At 46.6% G+C, this 23270-nt stretch overlaps 1 protein-coding gene across 6 annotated transcripts in view; it reads left to right on the forward strand.

Annotated features, from left to right (window-relative positions):
* Positions 1–23270, forward strand: part of PARN (poly(A)-specific ribonuclease) — a 190217-nt gene that overhangs the window by 17695 nt on the left and 149252 nt on the right. For all 6 annotated transcript variants that reach the window (XM_085017517.1, XM_021086564.2, XM_085017521.1 and 3 more), the window contains 7 exons: positions 1504–1564; positions 9561–9726; positions 10437–10502; positions 12441–12479; positions 13961–14003; positions 16229–16309; positions 20485–20541. In XM_085017517.1, the coding sequence (XP_084873643.1) occupies positions 1504–1564; positions 9561–9726; positions 10437–10502; positions 12441–12479; positions 13961–14003; positions 16229–16309; positions 20485–20541 (513 nt within the window). The remainder of the gene's footprint in view (positions 1–1503; positions 1565–9560; positions 9727–10436; positions 10503–12440; positions 12480–13960; positions 14004–16228; positions 16310–20484; positions 20542–23270) is intronic.

Below are 23270 nucleotides of genomic sequence, written 5' to 3' on the forward strand. Positions count from 1 at the left end.
CGAGGCCAGGGATTGAACCTGCGTCCTCATGGATGCTAGTCGGGTTTGTTAACCACTGAGCCACGATGGGAACTCCGAAATTTTTGCCATTCTTATGTAACGTTATTTAATATTTTTATTAACATTTACCTATGTATTTTGACTTCACCTAGGTTTGAGAGATGTGTTTAATAAGTCTCATTACTGGGAATTTTTGCCTATTTTGATATTGAATGTAAAGAGCATCCGATTAAGGAGTTCCCATCGTGGCTCAGAGGAAACAATCTGACTAGTATCCATGAGGATGCAGGTTTCATGCCTGGCCTTGCTCAGTGGGATAAGAATCCGGCGTTGCTGTGCGCTGTGGTATAGGTCACAGAAGCAGCTAGTATCTTCCGTTGCTGTGGCTCTGGTGTAGGCCGGTGGCTGCAGCTCTGATTCAACCACTAGCCTAGGAACCTCCATATGCTGTGGGTATGTCCCTAAAAAGACCAAAAAAGAAAAAACAATTAAGAACATCCAATTAAGAATTTGGGTTTTCAGAATCTAATTTGAGGTGGATAGTCATACTTTGTAACCTGCACACATGGGCTCCCTTAAACTTGAACCTGTGGTAAGATAACATAAATACATTTTTTTTTTTTAATTTGGCTGCCCCATAGCAAGTGGAGTTCTCGGGCCAGGGGTCAGATCCGAGCCACTGTGGCAGCCTATACCACAGCGGTGGCAACACCAGATCCTTTTAACCCACTGTGCCCAGGCCTGGGGGTTAAACCTGCATCCTGGCACTGCAGAGACACTGCTGATCCCGCTGTGCCGCAGCAGGCACTCCTATATTAAATACATTTAATTTCTATTTATAGTCTGCTGGTCAGTACAGCCATCAGGAGTTTCCTGTCTATTGGGAGAAGATATGTTTGCCAAGTAAAATTTTCTTAAATGTTGTGAAACGAAGGATTCACATGTATATATTTTTGTATTTTTAGGGCCGCACCCGAGACGTATGGAAGTTCCCAGGCTAGGGGTCCATTCAGAGCTGCATTTGCTGACCGACGCTGCAGCCGCAGCAACATGGGATCGGAGCCGCATCTACTGCCTGCACCACAGCTCACAGCGATGCCGGATCTTTAACCCACTGAGTGAGGCCGGGGACCAAACCTGTGTCCTCATGGATGCTAGTCAGATTCATTTCTGCCGAGCCACGACGGGAACTCCAGAGGTGTTTGTTTTGTAATCTATGAAGGAGAAGACCCCTGCCTGGGAACCTCCATATGCTGTGGGAGTGGCCCTTAGAAAAGGCAAAAAGACAAAAAAAAAAAAAAGAAGGAGCAGAGCCCAGATGGTTTCAGTGAGTGGATGGGTGACTCAGGGCTGTGCAGCAGAGCCACCTTCTCCTCTGGCCGCGGCCCTGCTGCTCGCTTGCCTGGTTACCTTTGTTTGCTCACCTGAGTTCCTCCTCTGCTTCTCTTCTTCTGCCTGCCCCGCACGTCACCCAAATGTATGTTCTGTTTACTCTTGTTTCAGAGCTCAAGCATTGACTTTCTAGCAAGCCAAGGATTTGATTTTAATAAAGTGTTTCGCAACGGTAAGCTTATATGTGACCTCTCTTTAGAACTCGGAAATCTGGATGTGTTTGAGAATGGTCTTTCCGTGCCTGCTGTCTGAGCCAGAGTCTCAGATTTCCAGTCCATCATGTGGCCCCTTCTGAAAACCTGGCCCGCCGTGCCCTGCCTAGGAGAGCAGCTACTACTCTCTTTCTTTAGCTCCTGCCTCATTGAGTGGAGCTGCTTCTACCGCTGGTATGACTTGGTTGCCTGGCAGACCACCTGTGGGGAGTGCGTACCTGTTCTCTTTTTTCTTTTCTTTTTTTTCTTTTCTAGGGCTGCACCTGCTGCATATGGAGGTTCCCAGGCTAGGGGTCCAATTGGAGGTGCAGCTGCTGGCCTACACCACAGCCACAGCAGTGCGGGATCCGAGCCACATCGCCGACCTACGCCACAGCTCACGGCAACGCCAGATCCCTAACCCATTGAGCGAGGCCAGGGATCGAACCCGAAACCTCATTGTTCCTAGTCGGATTTGTTTCCGCTGTGCCACGACGGGAACTACTGTGTTTCTGTTTTCTGTCAGTAAGACAAGTGCTATGACGTAGTACTTTTAAAAGCAGCTGTATTCCCAGAATATGGAGATGCTTTTGGAGGAAAAAAGTCTACATAGACTGCACAATCCTGATGGCCCGCTTGCTAGCATGATGGGCTGGCAGGCGCCCTGGGGAGAGGGGCTCTGTCCCCTTCTGGATCCCCGGTGCAGAGCGAGATTCCCCTTCAGAGATGTGACCATTACGTATTCAGTGAATGAATACTGGATGGTAGAGGATACCAGAGTGGTTTTCTTTCTTGCTTTCCTTTATTTCCCCCCAAACCTCTGGTTTTTCCAGCAGCATTAAGCACCTGCTGCTCCCTGGTCAGCGTCTCCTTTTAACTTAATTGTCTTCATGGATGGTGTGCTTTCCTATGGCCAACGTATTAACGAGGGCGGTAAGGAAGGAGATTTTTCTCAGCGAAGGTACTAGAACATGGACTTCAAATAAACTCTCCCCTCAGTGCAATCTCCTTGTGAGGCCTTTAGAACTCATAGCATGTTTTTTAACTGCTCTAGAGGTGCCTCATCTTTATTTCTATTAATGATTTTGATTTTGGGAAATACTAAAATGGAATCCAAACTGCTTAACCTAATGGGTGAGCCAGTTGGATGATGACACACTTTGGGTATAAGAATTCATTTCCTTTGGCTCAGACATGACTCTGAAAGTCATTTTAAAATATAAGTTCCAAACGTGGTTAGAGCATTACAGTGAAATAAGTGCAAAAATCTTTGGGGGAGGGGGTGAGGATGGACTGGGAGTTTGGGGTGAGTAGATGCAAACTATTGTATTTAGGATGAATAAGCAACAAGACCCTACTGTACAGCACAGGGAACTATATCCAGTCTCTTGGGATAGAACATGGTGGAAGATAAGAAAAGGAAGGCGCATATATGCATGACTGGGTCACTTTGCTGTGTAGCAGAAGTTGGCACAACATTGTAAATGAACTATAATAGAAAAAGAAATTAAGAAAGCAATGTAATGTAAAAAAAAGGAAATCTTTTGAAGCAACTGCTTTAACCAGACTCATATGAAAGTGTAATTTCTGGCCTGCTGGTTTTATTTTCACAAGTGGAGAGAAACTGTCAAATTGGAGGCTCCTTCGTTCTCATTGTTTTATAGTTGGGCCTTGGAATATTTTAGTCACAAGTGCATCAGCCTTTCTGGCCGTCTGTTATGCCTGACACTCTCGTCCCTGTGCTGTTGTTGATACTCTCAATCTGACCTAGGCCTTCACTCCTCGGCCTTATCAAACCTTTCCCCTCAGGATTTGCAAACCCTGACCCTTTTCTCCTGCCGGTCCTCTCGGAAGTGGCTTTCACTTCCTTGTCTGAAGTGGAGCTGGGTGACTCATCCCGTCACCGGTCCCCCTGCAGCCTTTCAAGCACAGGCAGTTTCTGCTCCATCTTTCTATCTGCAGCCAGACAGCAGTGGGCATTCTTGTTTTTCTGTGCCACTTTCCGTCTGCCCAAATTCCCTCTTAGGAATAGACATTTCTCCCCAGGACTGTGTCCCCAGCTCTGCCAGGCTTCTTTCTGAGGACTTCCTGGGCTTGGGCTTCATCGTCAACCTTGGCTTTGGCTCATTGTCTTTCTCTCCTCTCCTACCTCTCTGCTTCTCCGGGATGACTTCAGCATCCACAAGAAGGACCAGCAAATGCTCTGGCTTGCCTGTTTCTTGACGAGGTGGCCAGCAGTCTTTGCCTCTGCCTCCCCTTGTTCCTTGCTCCCTTGGTCGCATCTGGGTCTTGTCAGCAGTGAGCTGTGCCCACCCCCTGCATTTCTCCTTAAAGCACCACCTCTTGTCCCCCTCCGCTTACTCAGGTGCCTCGTTTCTGCAGCCTCCACAGCCTTTTCACTGTCAGTTACCGTCCACGCCCTTGTCCACCTGGTCCTGCCCTTGCTCCTCTCTCTCTGTGGCTCTGGTGTGGCAAAGTTCCAGCCCCAGTTGCATCTAATCATCCACCTTCTCTATTTCTTTTTTCTTTCTTTCTTTTTTTTTTTGGCTGCACCTGTGGTATATGGAAGTTCCCAGTCTAGTGATCAAACTCATGCCACACCAATGACCTAAGCCACTGCAGTGGCAACACCAGGTCCTTAATCTGCTGTACTGCAAGGGAACTCCAACCATCTCTATTTCTGAGCATCTCTGAATATTGGTGGAAAACGTGATGCTCCTGAGCTAATTTGTCACATTACAGTCATGAGCATTTGAGTAAAGACTCAGATGTGCTCAAAAGCTCTACTTTTTTTTCTTTTTTTAATACCCCCATTTTTTTTTTTTTTTAAGGCTGCACCTGCATCATACGGAGGTTCCTGGGCTAGGGGTTCAATCAGAGCTGCAGCAGCCGGCCTACACCACAGCCACAGCAACGCAGTATCCAGGCTGCGTCTGCGACCTACACTATAGCTCACGGTAATGCCGGATCACTGAATGAGGCCAGGGTTTGAACCCGAGTCCTCATGGATGCTAGTCGGGTTTGTTAACCACTGAGCCACAATGGAAATTCTTAAAGTTCTACTTTTCTAAGTTAGAAATTCCCATTCCAGCTTTTTATGATGTGTGCGTGTGTATAAATATGAATTGCTTTTTAGGGCTGCACCTGCAGCATATGGAAGTTCCCAGGCTAGGGGTCAAATTGGAGCTGCACCTGCCAGCCACAGCTACATTCAGGGCAGATGGAAGTTCCCAGGCTAGGGGTTGAATCAGAGCTGCACCTGCCAGCCTACACCATGGCCACAGCAATGCCAGATCCGCATCGTGTCTGAGACCTACACCCCAGCTCATGGCAATGCAGGCTCCTAACCCACCGAACAAGGCCAGGGATCAAACCCATATTCTCATGGATAGTAGTTGGGTTCATAACCCACTGAGCCATAGCAGGAATTCCATGATGTTTGTATTTTTACCATCTCTATTCCAAACCTCCCACTTAGGGGATGGCCATGCCTCTCAATGAAAATAGAGGGATTTCCCTGTTGGCCTAGTGGTTAAGGACATGGCATTGCCACTGTTGTGGCTTGGGTTACTGGCTCTGGTTTGATCCCTGGCTGAGGAACTTCTGCATGCTTTGGGCATGGCCAAAAAAAAAAAAAAAGAAGAAGAGGGAAGAGCCGTTTTGTGTTCTCACTACCAGACCTGCAGATCTCCCCCGAACCCGGGCCCAACCTTTTTGCTTCTCTCCTTATAGTAAAGCTGAGCCCCTGCACCTGTCAAAGACTTGTCTCTTCTTCCTTGTCAGGCATTGGCTCTTCCAGTTTGCCCTTCTCTCTCCTGGGTGTTTCCCCTCTTCTGCTGATCATTCCATCAGCCTTTGTAAACAGACTTCGAGCACAGAGCCTCTCAATCTAGTCCACAGGCCACCTTTCTTCCTGCCGTAGATAGAATTCAGGAGTCTGTGAACTTGGGGAGGGCAGTTTGGAATTCACATCGATATTCTCCCTAACCTTGAACTGAATTTGTTACTTCTGTTAGGAATTGTAGGCAGCAGCCCAGCAGTGTTAGTGGGAATTTGTGAAATAAATTCCAGGTATCCTCAACTGGCATTTATATCGGGGCAGGTTTTTTTTTTTTTTTTTTGTCTTTTTTTGTCTTGTTGTTGTTGTTGTTGTTGTTGTTGTTGCTATTTCTTGGGCCGCTCCCGTGGCATATGGAGGTTCCCAGGCTAGGGGTTGAATCAGAGCTGTAGCCACCGGCCTACGCCAGAGCCACAGCAACGCGGGATCCGAGCCGCATCTGCAACCTACACCACAGCTCACGGCAACGCCGGATCATTAACCCACTGAGCAAGGGCAGGGACCGAACCCGCAACCTCATGGTTCCTAGTCGGATTCGTTAACCACTGCGCCACGATGGGAACTCCGGGGACAGGTTTTTTGAACTTTTTTTTTTTTTTTTTTGGTCTTTTTCGGGCCACACCTGTGGCCTATGGAGGTTCCCAGGCCAGGGGTTGAATTGGAGCTTAGCCACCGGCCTACACCAGAGTCACAGCAACGAGGAATCCTAGCCTTGTCTGCGACCTACAGCACAGCTTATGGCAATGCCGAGTCCTTAACTCACAGGTCGAGGCCAGGGATCGAACTTGTATTCTCATGAATACCAGTCAGATTCATCTCTTCTGCACCACAGTGGGAATTCCCGCTTTTCAAATTAGGAAGTGATGGTGCTAGAATACTGTTACCTCACTTACCTTCTCTCAGTTTTGCTGCTCATAACAAAAGAGAAAAAAATTCCACCCTCCCATCCAGATTCAATCCAGGATCACATGTTGCATTTAAGCTGTCATATTTCTTTGCTCTGTTTTGCTTGTTTATTCATTTGTTTTGTTTTTTTGGTTTTTATTTTTATTCGTCTTTTCTAGGGCTGCTCCTGCAGCATATGGAGGTTCCTGGGCTTGGGATCGAATCGGAGCTGTAGCCACGGCCTACACCACAGCCACAGCAACACCAGATCCGAGCCAAGTCTGCGGCCTACACCATAGCTCACGGCAACGCTGGATCCTTAACCCATGGATTGAGGCCAGGGATCGAACCCACAACCTCATGGTTCCTAGTCGGATTCGTTAACCACTGAGCCACGATGGGAATTTCTATTTTTCTTTTTATAGCCATGCCTGAGGCATATAGAAGTTTCCGGGCTAGGGGTTGAATTGGAGCTGCACCTGCCAGCCCACGCCACAGCCACAGCAGTGCAGGATCCAAGCTGCATCTGTGACCTGTGCTTTAGCTTGTGGCAATGCTAGATCCTTAACCCACTGAGTGAGGCCAGGGATTGAACCTGTGTCGTCATGGACACCATATCGGGTTTTTAACCTGCTGAGCCACAACAGGAACTCCTTGCTTTGCTCTTTTAAGATCCACAACAGTTTCTCCATTTGTCTTTGATTTTAGTACCTAGACATTTTTGCATAGTGGAGGCTAGTTATTTTGTATCATGCCCCTTAGTTTGGACTCCTCCTCAGACAAGTCGAAATGCACCCATTCATTTCAGGCAGGACTACTGCAGATGCGACTGTGCGTGCTGCTTATTGCATCATAGCATGACATTAGTTAGTCATATTACTGATGATATTAACCTTTCTTTTAATTTGTGAAAAATTACATATACGATTTATCGCCTTACCCTTTTCTAAGTATACAGGCGAGTGGTAGTAAGTCCACTCTTTTTGTTTTGCAGCTGTTGGTGTTGTTAAGGTTGATCACTTTTTCACCAATTAGCTTTAGCATCCACTGATGAGTCTTGGTTCACATAGTTATTACTGCTGACAAATGGTGATTTTCCAATTTCAGCATTCCTTTCTTTTTTTTTTTTTTGCTTTTTAGGGCCGCACCCACGGCATATGGTTATTCGCAGGCTAGGGGTCAAATTGGAGCTGCAGCTGCCAGCCTGTGCCACAGCCACAGCAGCTTGGGATCCAAGCTGCATCTGTGACTGACACTGTAGCTCACGGCAACACCGGATCCTTAACCCACTGAGCAAGGCTAGGGATCGAACCTTCGTCCTCATGGATACTCATTGGGTTCGTTACCATGGAGCCACCACAGGAACTCCTAATTCCATCATTCTTACTACAAAGTTTGTTGAGTGTCCTATGGCTTAATGCCCCCAGCATCCTGATGATGCCTAAATTTCTATCTCAGCACCTTTCTTCTAGCTTTAGGCTTCTATCCGTAACTCTTCATTTCTGTGTCTCTATGTCTCTTTAGATGATTTAACACATCTAGCAGGTAGCCTTTGATTTTTCTCCGCTAGGCCCCAGAGATCTGTTTTCTGCCTAGTTTTTCCCATTTCAGTAAGTGGCCCTACTGTTTTCCTAGTTGCTTAAACTTAATAGTTAGAAGTCTTTTTTTTTTTTTTTTTTTTTTGTCTTTTTGTCTTTTCTAGGGCTGCTCCCACGGCATATGGAGGTTCCCGGGCTAGAGGTTTAATCAGAGCTGTAGTCGCCGGCTTACGCCAGAGCCACAGCAACGCGGGATCCAAGCCATGTCTGAGACCTACACTACAGCTCACAGGAATGCCAGATCCTTAACCCACTGAGCAAGGGCAGGGACCGAACCTGAAACCTCATGGTTCCTAGTCAGATTCATTAACCACTGAGCCACAACGGGAACTCCAGAAGTCATTTTTGATTTTGCCCTTCCCTTTCTCTCTTGCCGCCAGTTTGTTGGCAAGTTCCAGCTCTCCTGTCTTGAGAATCATTCTCTCCATCTCTGTAGAGTGAGCCGAGGTCACAAGCTGTGACCCTTTGTCTATTTTATAAATAAAGCTTTATTGGGACACAGTCATGCCCATTCATTTACCCATTGTGTGTGTGACCGTTTTCATGTTACAAAGATCAGAGTTGAATAGTTGGAGCAGAGATCCCCATATGGCCCACAAGCCTAAAACATTTATCATTTGTCCATTTAAGAAAAAATGAGTTGACCCCTGATCTAAGTGGTTATCTCTTGCCTGGACAACTTCAGTGGCCAGTTCCTTCTCACTCATCTCCCTGCTTTCACTCCCAGGAGTCAAATGATCTTTTAAAAACATGGAGCAGGTAATATGATTAAAACCTTCCAGTGGCATCTCATTGCTCTTGGAATAAAGTAAATTCTTTCCGCGCCCTCAAGGGCCTGGGTAATCTTACCACATCCTTTCCAACCTGACATTTCACCATTCTCTTGCTCACTATATTCAGGTCGCACCAGCTTCCTTGCTGTTTTTGGAACATTCCAAGCTGTTTCCATCCTCTGGGTGTTTATGCTCATTCCCTGCTTGAAATGTTCTCCCTCCAGCTCCTTCCTGTCTGATTCATTCTTACCCTCTGGGTCTTCCCTCCTGGTGGCCTTCTCTGGTTGTCATATCTAAGGTCATTTCCTTCACTGCAGAGCAGGACACGTCTGCCTTGTTCACGGTGAGCTCATTGGTGCCTGGTCCAGTGCCTGGCGCAGCTTCAGTGCCAAAACAAGTTTGTTGAAAGAAGAGTGGATGAGTGAATGAACAGACAAAACATATTTCAAAATGATTTGCTTTTTCCTTTGATTTCTTAAGCGGTAGTTAAACATGGTAGGTCTTTCCTGAGTCTTTCAGACTCTGGTTTGTTAAAAGTTTTTTTTTTTTTTTTTTTTTTTGTCTTTTTTTGCTATTTCTTTGGGCTGCTCCCGCGGCATATGGAGGTTCCCAGGCTAGGGGTCCAATCGGAGCTGTAGCCCCCAGCCCACGCCAGAGCCACAGCAACACGGGATCCGAGCTGCGTCTGCAACCTACACCACAGCTCACGGCAGCGCCGGATCATCAACCCACTGTGCAAGGGCAGGGACCGAACCCGCAACCTCATGGTTCCTAGTTGGATACGTTAACCACTGCACCATGATGGGAACTCCTGGTTTGTTAAAAGTTTTTTTATGTTAGACGTTTACTTCTGCTAATGCATTCTTTTCAAAACTGTGTTCAGGAATTCCATACTTAAACCAGGAAGAAGAAAGACAGTTAAGAGAGCAGTATGATGAGAAGCGGCTACAGTCCAATGGCGCGGGCGCTCTCTCGTACGTGTCTCCTAACACTTCAAAGTGTCCCGTGGCGATTCCGGAGGATCAGAAGAAGTTCATTGACCAAGTGGTGTAAGTTCCTAAACCGAAACCGAACGTGCATCGGGTCCTGTGGATTGGGACAGGGCTGGCACCTGTATCTAAGGCTTGTGCTCACACACACACACACACACATACACATGCGGTGCACACAGAGGTGTGATGCTGTGTGTGGCAGGGTTTAACTGTGGAGTGTCTGAGTTTGAGTGACGGCCATTAATTGTCGGTCAAGTTCTGTGCACTGTGCTTAAACTTCCCACGTGTCCCCAGGCCAGAGACTGTCCTGACAAGTGGGTGGATCTCCTGCCTGGACCACTGTCTCGTTTCCCGGCAGGCAGAGGAATGATGCAGGCCCAGCCAGTTATTTGCAGCGTGTCCATGTTTTTTTCTCTTGTGGTAAATTTTCTGACAAGCAGACATGTCGCTGGAAGCGCGTCTGGGTTTGCTCGGTCGCGTTACGAGTGTCATTGCTTTATTAAGAAAGTGAGAAAGTCAATCACTTGTATTGATGAATCCTTGAGACGCTGTCACTTAGCTCATTAATAACAGCAACAGAAAGAATATGCCCAAATCGCGTTTTTTTCTTGAAGCCGTACTGAACTAAAAAGTTGTGACACGATTTGATGAAGTCACATTGTCATATGTTCTTGGAGTCCTGTTGCTTTTGAGTGTGATGATTCTCTTGGTTGATAACTTCATGCCTGAGTAATACTGACAGTCGTGTTTTTATTCTCATTCCTCAGAGAAAAAATAGAAGATTTATTACAAAGTGAAGAAAACAGGAACTTGGATCTGGAGCCGTGTACTGGGTTAGTTGCCCTGAATATTTTCACGTGACCTTTTTTTTTGGAAAGGTAGATGATTTCTGACATGTGCTCCATTTGGTTTTTTAAGAACATATTCAGGAGTTCCCGTTGGGGCTCAGGGGTTAACAAACCCAACTGGGATCCATGAGGATGCAGGTTCAATCCCTGGCCTCGCTCAGTGGGCTGAGGATCCGGCGTTGCCGAGAGCTGGGGTGTAGGTCACAGATGCGGCTCGGATCTGGTGTTGCTGTGGCTGTAGTGTCGGCTAGAAGCTGTAGCTCTGTTTCGACCCCTATCCTGGGAATCTCCATATGCCGCGGGTGCGGCCCTGAAAAGCCAAAAAAGCCAAAAAAAAAAAAGAAAAAAAGCCAAAAAAAAAGAGAACACATGCATATTTCATAAATAGTCTTTTTATTAGAGGTACGTTCCTAAGATTCCAGCACTAAGTTTAGCATTGACACAGTGGGGACCCTGGTATACGAGACAGTGAAGAATGCTTTGTCTTGTCCTCCATGGGAGAAATTGTGCAACTTTGCTTTAAATTATGCTCAAGAGTGGCGTAATTACTCTAGCCTCGAGGTGTGCTTAAGACATAAAGGCTTCCAAAGAGTAGAATGCACTGCCAGGCTACTTCTGTCCCTTCAAAATTTTTTTTATTATTGAGATATAATTTAGGCATGATATTACATAAGTTACAGATGTATAATATAGTGATTCACAATTTTTAAAGGTTATATTCCATTTATAATTATTATAAAAGATTGGCTATATTCCCTGTGTTGTACAGCATATCTCTGTAGCTTACTTTTTTTTTTTTTTGTCTTTTTTGTCTTTTTCTAGGGCCACACCCTCTGCATGTGGAGGTTCCCAGGCTAGGGGGCAAATCAGGGCTGTAGCCTCTGACGTGCGCCACAGCTACTGCAACACGGGATCCGAGCCGCATCTTCGACCTACACCCCAGCTCTGGGCAACGCCGGATCCTTAACCCACTGAGCGAGGCCAGGGATCAAACCCGCAACCTCATAGTTCCTCGTCGGATTCATTGTCCACTGAGCCACGACGGGAACCCCTGTAGCTGACTTATTTTATACGTAATAGTTTGTACCTCTTAATCCCCTCCTTGAATCTTGCCCCTGCCCCCCTCCCTCTTCCCCCGGTAACCACTGGTTTGTTCTCTGTACCCGTGAGTCTCTTTCCTTTTTGTTATATTATTTAGTTTGTTTTTCAGATCCCACATAGACGAGCGATGCCATACAGTATGGTCTTTCTCTGCCTGACTTAACTTCACTTAGAATAGTGGTTTTTTTGTTTTGTTTTCTTTTGTTTTGTTTTTAGGGCTGCACACGCAGCATGTGGAAGGTCCCAGGCTAGGGGTCAAACTGGAGCTGCAGCTGCCGGCCAACACCGCAGCCACAGCCATGTGGGATCCAAGCCGCGTCTGCGATCTACACCACAGTTCCTGGCAATGCCGAATCCTTAACCCCCTGAGCAAGGCCAGGGATCAAACCCCCATCCTCATGGATCCTAGTCAGGTTTGTTACTGCTGAGCCACAGCGGGACCTCTGAACGTCTATCCTTTTAATCTCTCTCTTAGTAAAAAAATCAGTGTTTCAAGAAGTCGGTAACTTAAACAGCCTCCATTGCTCTTCCTCTGTGACTCGCTCGACCCAAGTGTTTTCGCGCATCTGTCTCCTCAAAACTCTGTTGGTGAGCCACAGGCACGGATGCCTTGGTTAGACGAGAACTTGGGCCTCTTCTCTCGGGGCCGCGTGTGGTGCTGAAGAGCGTGCAGACAAAGGAGGGGGCCTCACATCCTGGTGTCATTCGCACGGGGGGTGGAGGGGGACCTGTCGCGTCCCTGTCTCTCCTAGCCAGGGCTTGATTGGTGTGACCTTTCCCTGCAAGGAGCCAAAATTAATACCCTTTCACTTGTTTTTATAGGTTCCAAAGAAAACTGATTTATCAGACTTTGAGCTGGAAGTAAGTGTTGAGTGTTATGCATGTGAGCTCTGGGAGGGACCTCCGGTTTAAAAACAAAATGTGGTTTTTTTTGCTCCTACTTCATTTTTAACATTCTTCTGTTCTCAGTGATTTGACCATTTTATGTCCTTGGGCGGAGCTTTATTTATTTATTTATTTTCATTATTTCCCCCTAATTTCTCAAGCTGAATATCCACTTAATTTATTTTCTTTGTTCTTGGCTCCTCATAGGTGCTATACAGCCTTTAAAATTTTCTTTTAACGCTCGCTTTGGCCTGTCCATTAACTTCTAGGTGTGTCGTGGTTTTTTGTTTGTCTTTTCATTTTTTAAAGTTTTATTGATGTGTAATTGATTTTCGGTGTTGTGGTAGGTGTGTAGTGTTTGCGTTCTTGGAAGGGATACAGTAAGGATTTGGTTTTAAGACCAGGGAAATAATTCAGGTGAATGCCTTTTCTAAAGCAGCATTGAGACCATGGGTAGGTTTCAGGTGGTCCATGAATCCCCTAAAATAATATCCAAAATTTTGAGTGAGTATTTTTTCTGGAAGTGTTTCCATTAGTTTAAGTTTCAAGTGGATCTCAAATCCAAAAATTGGATATCAGAATTGGACAGAGGGATGTTTGCATTTGACTTTGTTTGGGGTTCTTTTTGGTGTGTGTATGTTTCTTTTTAGGGCCGTATCCGAGGCATGTGGAGGTTCATAGGCTAGGGATTCGATCAGAGCTACAGCTGCCAGCCTACACCACAGCCACAGCAATGCAGGATCTGAGGTGCATCTGCGACCTACACCACAGCTTATGGCAACGCCAGATCCTTAACCTACTGAGCGAGGACAGGGATGGAACCCAAGTCCTCATGGATACTAGTCCGGTTCGTTACCTGCTGAGCCACGATGGGAATTCCTGTTTGGGGTTCTTATTCTTTCATTAACATCTGCCAGTGGCATATATACTGGGCATTGTCTTTGACCATTGTCATTACCAGGCTCCTTTCGTCTTCTGTTATCCTTGCAACACATTCCACCTGGGTTCTAGATTCTTCTCCTTGGCTGATGCCACCAATTATGCCAGCTTACCACAGCGTTACTCATCTCAGCCCTCCCCTAAGCACACCCATACCATCCAAAAAGACCTTCAGCATGTCACTTAGGAAGTAAGCTTTGTTATATTTACAAGCAAAATTTGATTATGTAGTAAGGAGTTGACTGCATGACATGATGCATGACATGTCAGAAGATGCCCAAGCCCTAAACAGATGAATTTGTCATCATTCCTGTTACAAGAGCAGCGACAGGGAAGCATTGGGTACCTGCAATATTATGGGCTAGGCATACGCTGAAGTCTTCCTCGTGGTAATATTTATTTCATACTTAATAAAACGTATGTAGTGAAGTTGTAGCTATATAGAGGCTTTTAAAATACTCAGGGTTTCAGCTGTCATTGTCCCATCTAAGATGCTGTATTTTCTTTTTTTTTTTTAGGTATCCCAAAGGCATTCATGTTGAGACTTTGGAAACTGAAAAGGTAACCCCAGGAATTATCCAGGTCCATCATTAAATGCATCAAACCCATGCAGCAGCACGCAAATGCAAAAATGCAATCGATGGTTGAACGTCAGAGTTTACTCTTTGACTCTGCTCGGGAGGAGCCAGGTGACATTGGGCAAGTCATCTCCCGTCTGCACACCTTGCCTTCCTCATTTGTGTATTAGGCATGAGCATGGCAGTGGTGATCTGTGCCCACCTCACAGCTTTTTAAAATATGGTGATCAGGAGTTCCCATCATGGCTCAGGGGACAAAAGACAAAAAAATAAAAAATAAAAAATAGCGATCAAATGTGTGGGTGGAAGTTAACATGCTTTGTAAACTTGAAAGTGTGCAAATGTATGTTCTTATTATTGCAGAAGACTGATATGTGTAGTATGCATGTAATAACCACTTCCTGTTACATGGGTCAGTAAAATGGGTTTTTTTTTGGTTTTTTTTTTTTTTTTTTTTGCTTTTTAGGACGGCACCTGTGGCATATGGAGGTTCCCAGGCTAGGGGTCTAATCAGAGCTACAGCTGCCGGCCTACACCACAGCCACAGCAACGCCTGATCCGAGCCGAGTCTGCAACCTACACCACAGCTCAGGGCAACACCAGATCCTTAACCCACTGAGCGAGGCCAGAGATCGAACCCGAAACCTCATGGTTCCTAGTCAGATTTACCTCTGCTGCGCCATGACAGGAACTTCAGGCCCAGTAAAATTTAATTTTAGAATCCGGTCATAAGCTTGGCCGTGGTCATGCTCCCAGGATGCTCTGATAGAGCCATGATCAGTAATGGTGGGCTGAGGGTGGGTTCCTTTTGTAGAACTTCTTTAGAATTTAATTCTTGTTTGTAACTCAGATATCTAGTTAAATAAGAGATTGAGTAAATTAAAGCTTGCTAGAAGATAAATCACAAACTCTGACATTGTAGTTTTTTTTTTTTTTTTTTTTTAGCCCCGCACCAGCAGCATATGAAGGTTCCCAGGCTAGGGATCGAATCGGAGCTGCCAGCACCAGCCTACACCACAGCCACAGCAATGGCAGATCCAAGCCCCATCTGCGACCTACACCACAGCTCCCGGCAACACTGGCTCCTTAACCCACTGATCGAGGCCAGGGATTGAACCCAAATCCTCATGGACACTACTTGGGTTTGTTACTGCTGAGCCATGACGGGATCTCCTGACGGGAGGTTTTACGATGTGTTTGATATAAAATGCAGTATGTTAGAAAGAAGGTTCTTATTATCTGGCAAGTTACCAGAAAACCCAGAATTTTTTTCTTATGTTAATGAAATATGATGTAGAAATATTGAGATGTAGTTGATTTCTGGTATTACATTAGTTTCAGGTTGTGCAACATAGTGGTTTAACATTTTTATAGATTAAATAGAAATTTTATTTTGTTTTTTATTTTTTTGGCTGCACCCAAGGTATTTGGAAGTTCCTTGGCCAGGGATCGAATCCCAGCTGCAGCTGCTACCTACGCCAGAGCTGCAGCAATGCTGAATTCTTAACTCACTGCACCAGGCCAGGGTTCGAACCATTGCCTCCAGAGAGACAAGCTGGGTCATTAACCCACTGCACCACAGCGGGAACTCCTAGAAATTTTATTTTGAATCAACTATGTAACATTTCATGTTCAAATGCAGCATCTTAGTGTTCATTATAGAGTGTCTTTTTAAAAATTTTTCTACATTTTAGGGCTACACCTGTGGCATGTGAAGGTTCCCAGGCTAAGGGTCGAATTGGAGCTGCAACTGCCGGCCTACTCCACAGCCACAGCAATGCAGGATTCGAGCCTCGTCTCATGCCACAGCTCACGGCAACACCAGATCCTTAACCCACTGAACGAGGCCAGGGATCGAACCTGCATCCTCCTGAATACTAGTCGGGTTCATTACCACTGAGCCACAATGGGATCTGCCATTATGGAGTGTCTTATTTTCAGTTTGTTGATAATTATAATTGATGTCTGTTAAGGTGTGTTAATAAACCATGGGAAAATGTCATGGAAAAATACGGGGCCTGAATTTTGGTTTGTAAAGCATCACCTCAACTTTGGGTAGCATTTCAAAATGCTTTTAGTGTGTTTAGCCCATGAAAGTGTTTGCAGTGAGAAAATTAAAATTTCTGTTGGTAGCAGAACCTGACTTTGGGGCGGAAGGGCACTCAAGTTGTTTTCCAGAAAATTCTATGTCTGCTTTATGTCTTTTAGAAAGAGCGATATATTGTTATCAGCAAAGTGGATGAAGAAGAACGCAAAAGAAGAGAGCAGCAGAAACAAGCCAAAGAACAGGTGATTGAGTGATGTTCGTTTCCTTTGGGTGAGACCTGGCAACAGAGTTGTGGATCCTCTGTTGAATCCAATTAAGTGAATAGTTTGCCCCTGTAGAAGAATTGAGCCCGTGGTAAGACCCAGAAGGGAATGAGGGGGGCTTACAGCTAAGGATTTAGACGTAGCCAACAAAGCGAGGCTGGGGTTATGGTCAGCTGGTCTTCACTTTTGTGAAGCAGTCTTGTAGGAAGAATTTGTGATGGTCATTCCCATTGTGTGTCACTGTGCTTTGCTGCCCATTGATTAATTAACATCACCGTGCCTAACTTCAGGCACAGTTAGTGGTTTTCCTAAAACCCAGCTCTGATGCTGTGATTCGGCAGATGAGGATGCATGGCTGTATTTGCACTGTTGGACCCTCCCCCCAGTTGTCATCCCTTGTCACCCGGGGGGTGGGTTCGAATGAGTAAGACTGGACGCAGGGAGACCCTAGGTGTGCAGTGGGCTCGTGAAGGAATGTGAGTGTCCTGGAACAGGAGAGGCAGCAGCAGTTGTGGCGGCGTCAGGAAATGTGTGGATGGTGGAATCTGGGGCGTCTGTGACTGGGTGTGGGTGGTGAACGAGGAGGGGAGGAGGGGGGGATGCTCGAGCAGCTGGGTAGCCTGATGTCAGTCCCCATCGAGGGGGTGGGCCGGGGCGAGAGGTGGAGGAGGCCGGGAGTAGGCTTGGGCCACCGAGGATGTCAGGTTCACACATGCATAAAGCACGGCCACACTAGACGAATTCCATCAGCAAAGACACCACACGCCTCCGTGGGTTTAGATACTTGATCACTGGGAGAAGGAAGGTCAGCCAAAGGTGCCAGCTGGTCCACATGCCAGAAAGATGACACTGGAACATGGGGTGTGAGTTGTGGGTACCCCTCCGAGGACCTGACTCTAGTCTGCAGCTCCGTGCTTTCGTGTGCTGTAGCTCCATCCTGAAAAGGTGGTGGCAGAAAGGTGTCAGAACCCAGCCGGCAGTGAGGAGCTGTCTCCTGGCAGGGCCTCCCCCCCTGCCCAGAGAGAGGAAGGTGGGTGGGAAATGGCCCCCCAGCCACCCCTCAGCCTCTGCCTCCCTTCCTCCCCTGGCTGTTCTACCCTGAGGCAAGGCTGTCCCACTGCAGTGGACAAAGGTGTCACACTCTGCTGTTGACCCAAGGAGATTTCAGGCGTCGTTGGGGCATCCGAGTGTGGGTTGTCCTGTCAGCAGAGTGTTGAGCTGGGGTTCGGGAGCGGGGCGAGGGCTGGCCTGGTTGTCGTCTGCAGAGACCAGGGCTGGATGAGAGCCCCTGTCAGGTCCATGAGGAAGGAGGGGGCCCCGGTTGGAGCCTGCTGACCACCAGCACTTGAGTGGTGGGCAGAAGTGGGGAGCTGTGCCCGGAGGTTACTGTGACAGCAGCCCAGGGAGAGAATGCTGGAAGGAGGCATGTTGACAGTGTCTGATGTCCGGGAGAGGTAGGATAAAGACTGAGGTGTGGCTTGGGTTTAGCCTTGGGAGTAGGTTTTTTTCCTTTTCTTTCTTTCTTTTTTGGTCTTGCCCATGGCATGTGGAAGTTCCTGGTCCAGGGATCAAACTGCACCACAGCAGGGACTGACAATGTCAGATCCTTAACTACTAGGCCACCAGGGAACTCTTCTTTCTTTCTTTTTAAAAATACCCCCCCCCCTTTTTTCCATCTTCTGTCTTTTGAGGGCTGCACCTGCGGCATATGGAGGTTCCCAGGCTAGGGGTCCAATCGGAGCTGTAGCCACCGGCCTCTGCCACAGCCACAGCAATGCCAGATCTGAGCTGTGTCTGCGACCTACACCACAGCTCACGGCAACGTCGGATCCTTAACCCACTGAGCAAGGCCAGAGATCGAACCCTCAACCTCATGGTTCCTAGTCGGATTTGTTAACCACTGAGCCATGACTGGAACTCCTAAAAATACTATTTAAAAAAAAAAATTGTAGTAAAATGTATACCATACGCTTAATCATCTTCAGCACGTTGAAGTGTGCAGTGCTGCACTCTCAGATACACTCACATTGCCGTGCAGCCATCGCCACTGCCCATCTCCAGAACTCTTGTCAACTTGCAGAACTGACACTGGATACCCATTAAGCAGTCCCTCCCCATTCTCCCTGCCCCCAAGTCCCCGGCAACCACCACTCTACCTCCTGTCTGTGAATTTACTCCTCTTATAAGTGGAATAATATAGTACTTGTCTTTTTGTTACTTGCCTAGTTCTCTCAGCATAATGTACTTTTGGTTCATCTATACTATAACCTGTGTCAGAATTTCCTTTCCTTTTTATTTTTAAAATTTATTTTATTTTATTTTTTTGCTTTTTAGGCCTGCACCCACGGCCTATGGAGGTTCCCAGGCTAGGGGTCCAGTCGGAGCTACAGCTGCTGGCCACAGCCACAGCCAACTTGGGATCCGAGCCGCGTCTGCAACCTACACCACAACTCTCGGTAACACCAGATCCTTAACCCACTGAGTGAGGCCAGGGATTGAGCCCACAACCTCATGGTTCATAGCCAGATTGGTTTCTGCTGTGCCATGACGGGAACTCCAGGATTTCCTTTTATTTTTTTTAATTTTTTTTTTGTTGTTTTTTTGTCTTTTTTTTTTTTTTTTTTTTTTTTTTTTTTTGGTCTTTTTGCCTTTTCTGTGGCTGCTCCTGTGGCATATTGAGGTTCCCAGGCTAGGGGTCTAATTGGAGCTGTTGCTGCTGGCCTACACCAGAGCCACAACAACATGGGATCAGATCCGAGTCTGCAACCTACACCACAGCTTATGGCAACGCCAGATGCTTAACCCACTGAGCAAGGCCAGGGATCGAACCTGCAACCTCATGGTTCCTAATCAGATTCATTAACCACTGTGCCACGACGGGAACTCCCAGGATTTCCTTTTAAAGGCTGGGAATGCTACCCCGGAGGACGCCTTTTATCCATTTATTTGTTGATGAACACTTGTGTTGCTTCTACCTTTTGGTTCTTGTGACTGTTGCTGCTGTGAACGCAGGTGTGTAAGTATCTCTTTGAGTCCTTGCATTCAGTTTCTTGGGGTAAATACCCAGGAATGGAATTGCTGGATCACATCGGGATCCTATTTTTAATTTTTTTGAAGAGCCGCCACGCATTGGCCGTTTTCCACAGCGATGGTACCACTTGCCATTCCCGCTGACAGGGCGCAAGTGTTCCAGCTTCTCTGCATCCCCTCCAGGGCGTGTTAGGCTCTAGAGTAGAAGGAGGGGGGCAGCTTCAGTGAGGATGCGGTGGGAGAGCTGAGGGCTTGCAGGTCCCTGGGAGGTAAACTGAAGTTTGTGAGTGGAGAGACGGCTCTAATTTAGCTGTGAGGAGACAGGGTGAGTGGTTGCATGGAGCTTAGAGTCAAGGAAGGGGTTTCAAGGTAGGAGCGAGAGTGGAGCTGCTTTAAGCACCCTTGGCAGGAAAACAGGAGAGAATAAACTGAAGGGATGGGTCTCAGTGCCGTGCTATAAAGTTTTTATGAACATACATTTGACCAGGAAAAAAAAAGTCGGAGAATGCTTGATTTGACCGTCAACTGCTGGGTGGGTCGTGTCAGAATTGGATGCAGTATTGAATTTGGCCAGCAGGTGGCATCTTTTAAAAGTTTGTGTTTTTAAGGCAGCTTGATAGACTTGGAGACTTCAGCAGATGATGGGAAGTGATGGGTACACTTTAACACTGTTATTTTATTTTTCATTTTTATTTTTTGCTTTTTAGGGCTCCACATGCAGCATGTGGATGTTCCCGGACTAGGGATTGAATTGGAGCTGCAGCTGCTGGCCTACACCACAGCTACGGCAACAGCAGATCCTTAACCCACTGAGCAAGGCCAGGGATTGAACCCACATCCTCATGGATACTAGTTGGATTCATTACCACTGAGCCACAACGGGAACTCCAGCCCTGTTATTTTAGAAACTGATGAATAATTTGCTACTAAAGCAGAGGAAAGGTATGTTCGTGGATCATTTCAAGTGTAGTTGTTTGAGGTGATAGACTCAAAGCACATGAAACTAAACGTATCTAACTCAATATAAAATTGCAGTGGTTTTTTTTGGCCTAGATTTTAACCCATTCAAATAAGGAATATGTTTATGTCAATAGTTTTTTTGTTCTGTTTTGTTTTTAAATTAGGAAGAGCTGAAAGATGCTGTGGGATTTTCTAGAGTCATTCATGCCATTGCTAATTCGGTAAGTGGACCAGACTTTTTAATTAATTTCCTAAACATAACAGTTAAAGGGAAATGCCTAGTTATCATTGCAAATTAGTCATCTGGTCATGTTTAGAATGTTTACCTGGTCTGGAAGGAGAAGTTAGAACTTCATCAAGATAGACCGTTGTTGTAATGTGCCTATTGTGACATCATAACTGCTGAATTATATCCAACCCACTTTTTGAAAACATAACTCTTACAATTTTTACTTACTCCGTGTGAACAGTCAACCTATTTTATAGTCATGGTCATCACATATAAGTAATTTTTCATCTTGCTGTTTCACTTAACTTGTCCTTGTTCACATTTTTCCATATTGTTTGAGAGCTTATGACTTTTTTTTTTTTACTTTTTCTAGAGCCGCTCCCGTGGCATATGGAGGTTCCCAGGCTAGGGGTCTCATCGGAGCCGTAGCCATCAGCCTACGCCAGAGCCACAGCAACGCAGGTTCCGCATCTGCAACCTTTACCACAGCTCACGGCAACGCCGGATCCTTAAGCCACTGAGCAAGGCCAGGGATTGAACCTGCAACCTCATGATTCCTAGTCGGATTCGTTAACCACTCCGCCACGACGGGAACTCCAAGCTTATGACTTTTTTAAAAAAAATTTTATGATAGTTGATTTCCAGCATTTTTTTTCCAGAAAGCATTTCTCGTAAACAGTGAGGAGGATGGTCCTTAGAGGGCATTATGTAGCCCCATGAAAACTGTCATTTTTTTTATTTTCGAAACCAATAAGAAGGCATTCCCTGGTGACCTAGCAGGTTAGGGATCCAGTGTTTCCATTGCTGCGGCTCCCTCCAGTCACGGTAGTGGGAAGGGTTCACTCCCTGGCCCTGGAATTTCCGCATGTCTTGGGTGCAGCTGAAAAAAAAACCAAACCCAGTAAGAAGTAGAATTACAAACTACAGAACATAAGGGTAAACAATCCAGTGTTTGAAGCATTTTATTCCTTAATTAGAAGAATCTAGAAGATAAAAATAATTGTGTTGCGTTCTTCTGCATAATTGAATCTTGTATCTCATAGCCTTAGTCACATTTGATACATTTTAACAAAGTGTCAACCATCTGTGTAAATGCGCCAGACAGCTCTGGGTGAGGTATGGTGGACGTTGTCCCTTGCTTGGTGAGTCTTCTCCGAAAAGAGGCCTCCACGTCTGGCATAGCTAAACTGGCCAGTGGTGGTTTGTGCATGACACGTGTAAGTCAGGCCACTCGCTTGGATGCTGAATTGCCTGGAGTCCGAGACTCTTTTCCTTGAGTCGGTGGCCTTGGCAGAAAGCATTGGCTCTCTGGAGGGGGAATCATCTTGTCCCTTAGATGCTGAGCTTCAGGGAGGTTTTAAGGCTGTACCCCGGGGGGAAGGGCTGGCTGTTTGGTCCTCAGGGGCAGGTTTGTCAGCAGGAGCACCTGAGGGGAGGGGGCTGCTGTCTTTGGGGGGATGGGGAGGGAGAGAGATGATGAACTGACCTTAGAGAGCTTTGTGCCGGAGGAGGGCTCCCCAAGGACTCTTTCTCTAAAGCAAGTGAGGATATCAGAATGGGATGGAAAGTTGGGTGAGCCCGGAGAAGCACAAAGCTGCGGGTCTCTGTAGAAGTGACTTCGATTACAGGCATCCAGAAAGGCAGAGGGGAGCTTCTGATACAAGCGTTGGCTTATATCACCCATACGTAGCCACCAGCTTCAGATCAGTGGCTGGTTGCACCGGGGTTGTCTCTGGAATACAGGGATGCGGGGCAGCGGTGGGCTTTGAGCTCTCTTGTAACCACTGTGATGGTTTACTTAGCTTCTCCAAGATTGGGAGTGTTTGCCTGGTACACATGCAGACCCCTTAGCCTGCTGTGCCTCTCTTTATTTTTCCTCTCTGTTGTCTTTCTTCTGCAGAGTAACTCGTAGTATTCTGCTGCCTCTTGGTAGTTCATGTTGCAAAGCATACTGCAAAAGAAGCCCTGGGTATTAGTGATCCAGACTTTTTTTTTCTTTTTAGGGCCGCACCTGCAGCATGTGGAAGTTCTCAGGCTAGGGGTCCAGTCAGAGCTGCACCACAGCCACATCAACACGGGGTCTGAACCGCATCTGGGACTTGCATCGCAGCTTTTGGCAGTGCTGGATCCTTAACCCACTGAGTGAGGCCAAGGATCAAACCCGCGTCCTCATGGATACTAGCCAGGTTCTGAACCTGCTGAGCTGCAATGGAAACTTCCAGTAGCTTCTCTAGTTTTTTTTTTGTTGTTGTTGTTGTTTCCTGGCCACACTCATGGCACATGGAAATTTCTGGGCCAGGGACAGAGCCTGCGCCATGGCAGCGACCCAAGCCCCTGCAGTGACAGTGCTGGATCTTATGCCGCAAGAGGACGTCCCTACTTTCTTTTCTTATTTGTAACTTTTTTTGCCTCCAACACTGGAAAATGCAAGTTCTTATTATCTGCTGTTTTCATAGTTCTGTGCATCCCAACCTCCTTCCCTGCGGGTGAGGGATTCATTGATAGTACAGTTGGGTTTGTCTTTGAGGGTTTGTGTCCCACCTTGCGTATCGCTGTGGTTTAGTCACTGCTGGGTGTTTTCATACTATACCCGCACCGTGAGCCCCAAGGACGACTTGTCTGTGAGATTTGGCAGATTTCGTGTAGAATTATTTATTTCAAAGAGGTGTGTTTAGCCCTCTGAGTCAAGGAGCCTTGCTCTGTAGGTCCCCTGGGACGTAG

Source organism: Sus scrofa, chromosome 3, assembly GCF_054392235.1.
Source record: "Sus scrofa isolate SSC_HxYL_T2T_F1_AM1 chromosome 3, Sscrofa_HxYL_maternal_Yorkshire_Landrace_v2.0, whole genome shotgun sequence".
Classification (NCBI taxonomy): Eukaryota; Metazoa; Chordata; class Mammalia; order Artiodactyla; family Suidae; genus Sus; species Sus scrofa.